The sequence below is a fragment of the Ursus arctos genome, unplaced genomic scaffold, assembly GCF_023065955.2.
Source record: "Ursus arctos isolate Adak ecotype North America unplaced genomic scaffold, UrsArc2.0 scaffold_21, whole genome shotgun sequence".
In the NCBI taxonomy this organism is placed as follows: Eukaryota; Metazoa; Chordata; class Mammalia; order Carnivora; family Ursidae; genus Ursus; species Ursus arctos.
In genome coordinates, this window is record NW_026622886.1 from 51,516,208 (window position 1) to 51,527,925 (window position 11,718).

The 11,718-nt window shown below is 37.4% G+C and overlaps 2 protein-coding genes across 2 annotated transcripts; both read right to left on the bottom strand.

Annotated features, from left to right (window-relative positions):
- Positions 1-256: 256 nt before the first annotated feature.
- Positions 257-1,195, bottom strand: LOC125282630 (olfactory receptor 6C1-like). Its single transcript, XM_048218007.2, has one exon. It carries the CDS (start codon positions 1,193-1,195, stop codon positions 257-259), a length of 939 nt encoding a protein of 312 aa, XP_048073964.2.
- Positions 1,196-10,577: 9,382 nt separating this feature from the next.
- On the bottom strand, positions 10,578-11,513 carry LOC125282626 (olfactory receptor 6C3). The gene has a single exon (XM_048217987.2). The coding sequence runs from the start codon at positions 11,511-11,513 to the stop codon at positions 10,578-10,580; it is 936 nt and encodes a 311-aa protein (XP_048073944.2).
- Between the last annotated feature and the right edge of the window lie 205 nt (positions 11,514-11,718).

Consider the following 11,718-nt stretch of genomic DNA (forward strand, 5'->3'; position numbering starts at 1 on the left):
AAGGAAATGAGGCTAGTCTAATAGTTACAGGTGGAAAGACTAGCTCAAAGGAAGGGAAATGCATGAGAATGGGATTGGAATTTAAATTGAAAAAAAATATTCAAATATCCTCAGTATACTGCTGGCAATGGAAACATAAGCAATGAAATAAAACTCCAGTGAGACTATGTGGATATTCATAGACGTTTGAGGGGCCCTGTTTTTTGTTTACTTGCTCTTCATTATGCCTCTAATTTATGACAGCACTTTTATTTTTTCATTTGCTTGAGAAAAATACAATCTTCCTTGCCCTGTCCATGAAGGCTCGCTTGACTTGCTGGTTCCTTAGGCTGTAAATAAAGGGGTTCAGCATGGGAGCTACTGAGGTGTTCAGCACAGCAACTCCCTTGCTCAGAGACACTCTGTCTTTTGCTGCTGGGTTTATGTACATGAAGATGCAGCTGCCATAGGAGATAGAGATGACAATCATGTGGGATGAACACGTGGAAAAGGCCTTTGTCCTCTGACTGGCAGAAGGAAGCCTCACAATCGTTCTGATTATATATACGTAGGACAGAATTATTAATGCCAATGTGAACAGAAGAGTAAACACAGCACAGGAAAAACCCACTAATTCTAGGAATTTTGTGTCTGAACAAGAAAGGTGTAGTAAGGGGAAATAATCACAGGTGAAATGGTCTATAACATTGGACTCACAGTAATCAAGCTGTATGAATAGCATGAGTAATGGGAATATGATTAAGAATGAAGCCAGCCAAGAAGCAAAGACAAGGAGTATGCAGACTCTGGGATTCATGATGGTCATGTAATGCAGAGGTTTGCAGATGGCAATGTAACGGTCATAGGACATGGCAGCCAGAAGGCAAAATTCAGTGACTCCCAACAGAATGAAAAAAAAGAACTGAGCCATGCAATCATTAAAGGAAATGGTTTTATCTCCTGTAATCAGGGTGCCCAGGAACTTGGGTATGCTGACAGTTGTGAATGAAACCTCTAGCAAGGAGAAGTTTCTGAGGAGGAAGTACATGGGGGTCTGGAGGTGAGGATCCAGCAGGGTAAGGGTGATAATGGTCAGGTTCCCCATGATGCTGAGCGTGTAGGTGATGAACAGAAAGACGAAGATCACCGCCTGAAGCTGTGGGTCATCTGACAAGCCCAGGAGGATGAACTCTGTTACTTCTGTGTGGTTTCTCATTTTTTTTTCTTCTCTTATATAATCTAGAGGGGAAATCAGACAAACAAACAAAAACAAGCAGATTATAGAAAAGAGGATTATCCGTGGATAGTTCCGGAATTTTTCTCTGAAAATAAACCTATTATGCCCTACTGATTTAATTTAGGAGATCTTTAAGACAACTTAATAAAAGTAGGTAACATGTTTTAAAGTAGTTTTTACCATCTGCTGCACTCTGTGTTTTACGTAGAACGTTTCTCCATAAAATCCTTGTTTCACAGATTGGAAACCGAATCTAAAAAGAGTTTTAAAAATCTTATCCAAATCATGTACCCAGATGAGAAGAACAGGGTTTTTAATTAGGTTTCTTTGCGTGTTTGAAACCTGGAATAGAAATGCTGCCTATTGATACAAGCGTACCCCTTTCAAAGGTCCCCTTCTCAGTGGGAGACTACTTGCCTTTTTTCCAACCACAATAAAAGTCTCATTTCCTCATTTCCCTCACCTAATTTCCTGTATTATTACTCACTGTACTAGTGTAATATAGAAAAGACAGATATGTCAGAAAAAGGTCACTCAAATGGAGACGTCTCCAAAATTTGAAAGTCACTGAAGTTGAATCGTTAACCAGGTCACAGATTTCTGTGTTTTCATTCTGGCTCCCGCTCTCCTTTCAACCACTTGCTCCTGATCTCAAGCCATGGACACTGAATTCATTGACGTCATGTCCTCAGATACTACAGAGAACAGAATATGAAAAGCCAGAGCAGAAATTTAGTAGATTGGATCTACATATTTCATGGGCTAAAGAAGCAAAATTGAATGAATATCTAAAATAAACATTGTCTTCTACAGAACAGTTTTGCCTTCAAGGTTTTTTCCATCTAAATGTTGTTAGTGTATTCTCTCTTTATATGTATTCTACTTTCTGTCCCCAATTATATTTTTATATGTTTCCTTTTATTTACATCAGCATTCCCTGACAGAAGCTCTATTTTGTCAACATCCTGGAGTAATCAGTGAATCAGTACATGAAATCCCTTTCTCTTCCTGAATCATCATCATCATCATCATCATCATCATCATCATCAAACAACAGCAGCCACAGCAACAACAACAACGGCAATGCATTTTAGAGTGAAGCTAAAAGTTCCCTCAATAAATTGAACCAGTCCATTATCTAATCCCTTATTCTGTGTATTCTCACTAAATAGTAAAGTTTTCAGTTTAGTGTCATGAGAGAAGTTTTGTAATAGGATATTTAGTTTAAAGATGTAGAATTGTTGATTATTGGTATAGAATGCATCATAATACTGTGAAATTTCTTGCTCTTTTTTCCCCTTATACGCCTGAGTTCTCTTTTCATTCACTTCACTGTTTACCAAAAAATATTGCTGTTGATTATTTAAGGCAAATTCCAACTGAGATGGAGAGTGCCGATGTTACTGGGAAAGCATGTGAGATTCACAAGAAATGAACATTTCTTTTGTTATTTCCCAGAGACTGGAGGAAACAGCCTGAACTTACAAGAGAAACAGACATCACAATGATACATTTTGTAAACAAAATTAAGGCAATTCAAGTGTATGATGGATATTTCAGTCATAAAAGTCATTGGTCTCAATGAACAATCCTCTATAATTAACAACTGTATATAGACTCTGATCTCTCAACCATTTCTGTGATGTTTTCAGTAGAGAAATGAAACATATACCTGAGACTTGAAGATATAATTTTAGGCTTTCCTTCCTAACTACTCATCTACATTTCTTTTTCCCAGTCATGTGTAAGTTATGGTCTCAAGTTTAATATCCCCTCTGCTCCTTTTTGTTTCAGTGAATTCGAACCTGTGAAGTCTTATTGTTGAATTACCTGTGTGGCTCATTGGAAGTAAAATTTAATCTATTTAATGAACAAATACTTGCTAGTGTGTTAAATGCAATAACCGATATGTGAATGAAATAATAAGTATCAACCAGTTATTTTATTTATTTAAATAAATTACTTTTAGGACACTTCTGCCATTTCATATGAATTTTAAGGATGGCCTTGTTGAGAAAAGAACAGTATCATCCCCTAAATTGTCCAATTCAAAAGTGCAACAATTTAAAAAGGCCTATTAAGGATTAAGAAATTGCTTCTCCTTCTTATCTCTTTTAATAATTAGAGTAGTGGTATGAAGCTCCCTAAATTCCACAATATAATTGGAAACTAACTTTATCATCCTGCATTCTCTATGTGTGCTGAAATCTCTCTTCTTAAGTTCAAAGTCCTAAAAAAGTTGTGAACACATATATCCTTAAGGCAATTTGCACCCACACCATTAGTACACAATTTTCCAATTCTCTATCTTTTTCTCTCATTGACACTCTTTTTTTTTGGTGTCAAGTCTATATGCCCAGCTACTTTTCAGAGAAGAGACCAAGATTGTGGTTTAATTTGATATCTTGATTAATTGTTTCGTTTATACGAAGTACTATTTTTTTTTCTAGAATGATTCATTCCATATTTGATGAAAAAATGTTTAGTGACATTTAATCTCATGTAAGAACTTTATGGTGATTGAATGTAAAAAAGTCTCATAAGAACCATGTAGATTTTTTTTCAGATGATTACTTTAACAATGCCTTAGAGTATTACCAAAATTAGTTTGGAATGCAGTTTACCTGAGAACTCTGAAAAAAAAAAAAGACCTTGTTTTTTTTTTTTCTAATGGAAAGGGGAAGTTTGAATCCCAAGTCAGGCAGACCAACCATTATGAAATAGGAATAATGAAGGAAAAACAGTAATCACCTAAATCACTTAGCAATCTGTAGGTTTTCATAGAGATGTTCTACTGATATCCTGATTATCTCAGTTTATTAACTAAGTATCTACATTTGCAGATAATTTTCAACTAAAAAAAAAAAAAGAAAAAGAATTCTTTTAAAATGTATGGCATCAAACTTAATTTATAATTGTGGTATTATTGGGGCAACTTGTGGGCTTTGCATTCAAAGAGAAATCGATTAAAAATGCAACTTAGGGGCGCCTGGGTGACGCAGTTGGTTGAGTCTGACTCTTGGTTTTGGCTCCGGTCCTGATCTCAGAGATGTGACATTGAACCCTGCCTTGGACACTGCATTCAGCGCGTGGAGTCTGAAATTGTCTCTCTTGCTCCCTCTACCCCTCCCCACCGTGCTTTACCCCTCTCTCTAAAGTCTCTAAATAAATCTTTTTTTTTTTAAGATTTTATTTATTTATTTGATGGAGAGAGAGACAGCCAGCAAGAGAGGGAACACAAGCAGGGGGAGTAGGAGAGGAAGAAGCAGGCTTCCAGCAGAGGAGCCTGATGTGGGGCTCAATCCCAGAATGCCCGGATCATGCCCTGAGCCAAAGGCAGATGCTCTAAATAAATCTTTTTTTAAAAAAACTGCAATTTAGCCACATGATAGTATTGTGAGTTTGGACAAGTTTCTTAATCTCTCTGACTCTTAGTTTTTTATTTTAATTTTGAAATGAAAATAATATATCATGGAATTAGGGCTAATTTAGTTACAAGTAAAATTGAATTGTACAAAATTATAGCATGTATTCCTAGACAGCAGTTACTGTTATCCTATTACTAAAAATAAAAATCAATGATCGTATTTGAGGAATACAGCCCCATTGCAAAATAGCAAAAACCATTTTTGTGCTCACTCATTTGAGAGACAGTGCTAACGCTGTATGCTCTTATCTCATTTACTCTTTTCGATAACCCTATGTTAATTTGAAGAAACTGACAATGAGACAGGCTAAATGACATAAACAAGATCAAACAGCTACTAAATAGTAGAACTGAAATACTAATCTCTCTGTCTATGGCCATACCACCCTGAACGCACCCGATCTCGTCTGAAATACTAATCTCTTTCTGCCAGGAAATGGAGCATGGGACCTAGTAAACCTATATTCAATGAGGGAACCAAAATCAAAGAAAATAATTTTCCGAAAATTAATACAGGAATAAATTATTATGACAAACAGGAAATGTAACATGCTCATTTTCATAACACTAGATATATATGGAAAGAAATAACAACTTCAAATTATTCTACATGATCTGATGAAAAGTTGAGTTAAGAATAAATGAATTAGTGCTAAGAAAAAGAAATTTATCATTGGTTTCAGTTTTATAATCTTACCTCTATTTGTCGTGCAAATGTACTGCATCAGCTGGTTGAAATGATACAAAAAGCACGTTGACAACAATTTCAGTTTTAGGTTAAGAGATTCAGTGTTTCTAAAAATCACTCTCAATACATTTCCAATCACTTTATTTCTATAGCTAATATTCTATTATACGTTTTCCATTGCAGCTATGGGAGCAAAAGTAGTGAAGAGACGTTAGATTTGGAGTTACTTTGGGCCTTTCTGGAACAAGATTCTACATGGATTTTCCCCTGCATAAGGCACATGTTTTATTTACCATATATGCCCATGTCTCACAGCAAACACTCCAGTGAATCAACTGTGCCAAGAAAGGCCTTGAGGAGGGGCGCCTGGGTGGCAGCATTGTTGGGCATCTGCCTTCGGCTCAGGGTGTGATCCCGGCGTTATGGGATCGAGCCCCACATAGGCTCCTCCGCTATGAGCCTGCTTCTTCCTCTCCCACTCCCCCTGCTTGTGTTCCCTCTCTCGCTGGCTGTCTCTATCTCTGTTAAATAAATAAATAAAATCTTTTAAAAAAATGTTATCAACATTTGCACCAATATGGGAACAGGAAACTTTTGAGAAAACTCCCAAAGAGATAGAAAGGCATAAGAAGTAACCCAGAAGCATTTGGAATATTTTGCATACGCTCTTAATGAGAAAATAACTAAATGTGCAAAGCTTTTGGGAGAGGTTTCCTGAATTTCCTAAATCAGGATTTCTCTCTAGAATGGATGCCCCCACTTTTTTTCTTGCTGAGTAAAATACTGGGACAACTTAATCTTATATGAAAAGATTACATTTTTAACATGTATTAAAATGTCTCCATAAAAGTGGCTCTCCAAGCTAGTAGGTATTAAGTAAGTTATTCAAAAACACCGAATACAGAACAGCAAAAAGACTGGGATAGAGTTCAGTGCTCAGTGATTTCCCATTGAAAGGCATGAAAAACTATGGATTAAATATTCATTGAACACTTCAGTCTTTTCCAAGAATCACTTGAAGTCATTCTCCTATCAAACTAATGGTGCTAATTCTGGAGAAGCATCTACTACCTAGAAGGTCCCCTTCCATTTGAAAGATGTGCTGGGTTTAACCCCGTAATTAATGGAAGCACAAAATCTAGGAACTTGGCAGGATTTTATAATTCCGATTTCTTTCTATCTCATTTTAGAAATGACAAAAAAAAGAAGTCTGTGGACTCATTTGCTATTTTTTTTTCTTTCAACAAATATCTTTTGAGGACCTGCTATCTTTAAATAGTATACAAAGCACTGCGGATAAAATAGAATCAAAATAGGTATGATTCCGCCGTCATGAAATTACCAAAGATCGAAGGCAAGCCAATGAGAGAAAAAGACTTGAACAATATCACACAATAACAGGCAAAGTTGTGAGGCACATGGGTGGCTCAGTTGGTTAGTGTTTGATTCTTAATTTCAGCTCAGGTCATGCTCTTGGGGTCCTAAGATTGATTCCTACCTCAGGGCCTGAGCTCAGCTCAGAGTCGGCTTGGGATTCATTCTCCTTCTTCTCTGCCCCTCCCCCTGCTCATGCTTTCTCTCTCTCTCCCTCTCCAAGTAAATCAATAAAATCTTAAAAAAAAAAAAAAGACAGTGTTCTGAAATATATAAATAAAGTGACCTGTTTCTCAGTTCAGAACTTTGATACTATACCAAGCTATTTTTAATGAGGAAACTTACTCCATTATACCACATAATATATATATATTGATCTCATTATTCTAGTCATTTTTAAAATACGAATTTATACAAAAGTTTACTTTCAACATTTTATAATTTTTCTGTTGAGTGAAATGTTCACCAAAAGCCCCAAAATAGTGACTCCTAGCTTATTAAATACTCTGAATTATTCTGATTCAATCATAGTTTTTTATAAAATTTTGTTTGATGATGATCTAATTGTTCATATCACAGCCAATCCGTATAAGTAGCATATCTATGAAAAGAGCTATTTTAACAGATATCTTTAATTTCTATTAAAGATTTCAAGTATACAAAATTTTGTTACTTTAGGGCTCGAAACATATTTTTAGTTTGATATGTAAGTGCCTCTGATATACAAGAGTATCGATGGAAGGCAGTAAACACGGGATTTTTTTTAAGTGGAGTTTTAGATCCAAGAGAGATGGGTTCAAAGTCAAGCTTTGCTGTTTATTCTCATTGTAAGATTGGAAAATTAATTGTTAAAGGCCTTTCTTCATTTCTAAAATGGGTATAAACATGCAAATTTTTAACAAATTAAATAAAACATAATATGTGGAGCTCTCTGTTTCTGTAAGGAGTAGCAGCTTGAGACAGATAATAAGCATGCAAAGAACATATAGAAATGTGAGATTAAACAGAAAAATAATGTGTTCTAAGACATAGGATACCTTCAGTTTCCAGTTCTGCATGTAAGAAGTCACAAGTCACCACTCGGTTCTAACAACAAGAAAAAAGATGAACAGCCTGAAAAATCAACTCATTTTGGGTCCTTAGAGCAGGCAAATCACTGCCCTCAAGATTGAAAACCAGGGAGATAAAATCAAAAAGTTAAGCTTTAAGGGAGCTCATGAGCAGAAACTGCCGTTGGGTCCAGTGGGAGTAGGAAAACCTGAAGTGTAAGTGACGATTTGTGGAGGCTCAGTGAGGAAACTCAGAGAGTTAAAAGCTCTGGGGGAACCAAGATATTTGAGGCCCTCACCATATTGTGAGATTTATTACCAAGAGCTCAACCAGATTCAGACGGGGAATGTCAGAAAAATCACCTCGTGCTTCTTCAGGAGAAGAGGACAAGGGACCATTTTGAGGTGCATGAGAGCGCTGCGTTCTTAGAAGAGCCAGCCCTCACAGAAACCTAGCGACCAGAGCCTGACCTGCTGGGACACTATAGAGCTTAACGGACCCCGGACAAGGAAATACCCAACTCCAGTATCCTCTAGCCTTCCACGTGGCAGAAGAGAAATACCCAACTCCAGCCCACTCTAACCTTCCTGTTCTACTTAAGTGGGGGCGGGGGGGGGGGACTGAGAAACACTTATGAAGTTCACAGCCCAGAGGCCCTAGGCTCACTGAGAGCCTGAGCCCTAACCACAGGACCGCAGAATGCTTCCCCTCCCCCCATGCCTGACCATCACATTTCTAAAGGTCTGCTTGCTCTGGTTCTTTTTACCCAGTGCATAGTGGCTGGGTGTCAAGAAAACAGTACAAGCATAACAAAGGCAAAAAATAAATTTGAGAAGGTGGAGAATGATTCAGAACCAGACATGGCAGAGGTGCTGGAATGATAAGACTGGAAATTTGAAACAAATATATTTAATACCACAAGGACTCTAGTGGATAAAGTAGACGGAATTCAAGAACAGAAGAGGAAGACACGGAGAGAGATACAATCCAAAAAAACCCATAACAAACAAACAAACAAAAAACAACTACCGCCACTAACAACAATAAAAACAATCCTGAAGAAATAAAGAATTTCTTGGACAAACAGAAAATAAATGTATGTGTTGTCAGTATCCAGGCTTGAAGGAAATTGTTAAAAGAAATGCTTTAAGAAAAAGGAAAATAATATAGGTCACAAAGTCAGATCTACATAAAGTAAGGAAGAGCATTACAGAAAGAATAGTAAAGGTAAAATAGTAAAGGTAAAACAAATCATTTGTTTGTTAACTTAGGGCACTTGACATACTCTAGGTGATTGTAGGCTGCTGAGGACAAGAAGGATCTGGATGGCAGGACGTGACATCAAGGACCGGAGTTAACACAGAGAGGAACAGAGAGAGCAAGGGATTACAAATACCATCAAAATAAGAAAATGGGCATGGGGCGCCTGAGTGGCACAGCAGTTAAGCGTCTGCCTTCCGCTCAGGGCGTGATCCCGGCGTTATGGGATCGAGCCCCACATCAGGCTCCTCTGCTGTGAGCCTGCTTCTTCCTCTCCCACTCCCCCTGCTTGTGTTCCCTCTCTCTCTGGCTGTCTCTATCTCTGTTGAATAAATAAATAAAATCTTAAAAAAAAATAAGAAAATGGGCAAAATCTTTTAATTGGGAATATCTCCATGGAAGTCTGAGAAGACATATCCTTGGAAAAGGTTTGAGAGGCCCCCAGAATTTTGTGGACTGAAGCTGGGTTGAATGGTGATAGTCTTCCTCTGCAAAAATTCAGGTTTACAAGACTGTGAGAGATGGTTTTGTTTTGTTTTGTTTCAAATGCATATGTATCAACACAGAGGTTCAAGGAACATGAAGAAACAGAAAAATGCTCCAATCAGAAAACAAAATCTTTATTAGCAGAGTCTAGAGACATATAGGCACATCTGACAAATTATTCAGGACAACTGTCACACGGTGCTCAATGAATTACAAAAGTGGCACGTGTTTTAGTTTTACTGCATTTGTTTCAAATCTTTACCAAGTATAAATATATTTTTAAAGATTTTGTTTACTTATTTGACAGAAAAAGTGAGAGAAAGATAACACAAGTGGGCGGAGATGCAGTCAGAAAGAGTGGGAGAAGCAGGCTCCCTGCTGAGCAGGGAGCCTGATGTAGGACTCCATGCCAGGACCCTGGGGTCAGGACCTGAGCCGATGGCAGATGCTTAACTGACTGAGCCACCCACGTGCCCCAAGTATAAATATTTTTTTAAAAATGATAGAGAGCATGGAAATTCTATAAATAGTACTCAGTAACATGATCAATATTTAACTAGTTATATGCACTAAATTTCACAAAATATAAAGCTCTACATTTAAAGTGCAAATCACAGCTACTTACTGCTTTTAAGAACTGAATTTAATATACAATAGTATAGGAAGTGTAGATTTTTTAAATGTTAAGAGATCACCAATGAACTACTTGAAAACACACAAGAAATCACACACTAATTTTGAAACAGTGTGCACCTTTTAGGGAATTTATTAACAAAATTAATACTATTTTCCACATTGTGCTATAGAGTATGTCTTATAGAAATACATACATTTCCACAAAATTTTGTAGGAGAAATAAAGTTTACCATATTTTAAAAGAAGTCAATAAGCAATGCATTGGAGAAACTTGGGTATGGAAGTGGAAGAAATGAGCTGGGAAAATATTTAATTAACTATAATGTGGCATATAAGAGACTATAGGAAGAAGCATACTGATACAGAGATTTAGGAATTTCAGGATTTTACCTAGTTTCTCTTTAGAGTGTCCTTTTTTTTTCTCCCCCAGAAGAAATGTTTCATTTACTTGAAGAAAATACTACTTTATGGACCACATCTTTGAAGGCTTGTTTTACTTGCTGGTTTCTCAGAGTATAAATGAAGGGGTTCAGCATGGGGGCAACAGAGGTATTGAGAATAGCTACTCCTTTTGTCAATGATGCCCTTTCTTTTGCAGAGGGATTAGCATACATAAATATACAGCTTCCATAAGAGATGGAAATGACAATCATATGAGAGGAACACGTGGAGAAAGCCTTTTTTCTCTGACTGGCAGATGGGATTCTCAAAATCGTTCTGACAATATACATGTAGGATAAAATCACCAATGCCAAAGTGAAGAGCAAAGCAACCAAAGCAAAGTAGAAACCAATCACTTCTAGGAGCCGTGTATCTGAACACGACAGTTGTAGAAGGGGAAAATAGTCACAGGCAAAGTGATCGATGACATTGGAAGCACAGTAATCCAGCTGGAGCAGGAGCATAAGGGGCGGGAAAATGGTCAGGAACCCGCCGAGCCACGCACAGAGCACAAGCAGGGTGCAGAGTTTTCTGTTCATGATGGTGGTGTAATGAAGGGGCTTGCAGATGGCAACGTAGCGGTCATAGGACATGGCAGTTAGAATGTAAAATTCTGTCACCCCCATGAAAATAAAGAAAAAGAGTTGGGCTGCACAGTTGTTATAGGAAATAGTCTTATCCCTGGTGATAATTGCCCCCAGAAATCTAGGAATACACACAGATGTAAATAAGATTTCTAAGAAAGAGAAGTTTCGAAGGAAGAAATACATCGGTGTCTGTAGATGAGGGTCCACCAAGGTTAGGGTGATGACAGTCAGGTTTCCGGTGACACTTAATAAGTATGTGATAAATAAGAAGAGGAAAATCACAATCTGAAGGTCAGGATCATCAGAAAGGCCTAGCAGGACAAACTCTGTGATCACTGTGTGGTTCATTTCTCATTCTCTCTCTCTCCTCCTCCCCTTCTCTCTCTCCTGTTTCTTCTTTAAAGATATCTAGATAGCAAGAGCATTAAAGGGAGGACATGAAATGTGTAATTCATGATGACCAAGGTCACCATCGCTGATACAGTTGTAAAATATATGCTGTAGTCCATGCTGATCTTACTTTCTTTTGAGCCTCTTGTTGGCATTTGGTTGT

Excerpts from the sequence above, each read along its gene's own strand:
- LOC125282630 (XM_048218007.2), bottom strand. The coding sequence starts at position 1,195 with ATGAGAAACCACACAGAAGTAACAGAGTTCATCCTCCTGGGCTTGTCA.
- LOC125282626 (XM_048217987.2), bottom strand. The coding sequence starts at position 11,513 with ATGAACCACACAGTGATCACAGAGTTTGTCCTGCTAGGCCTTTCTGAT.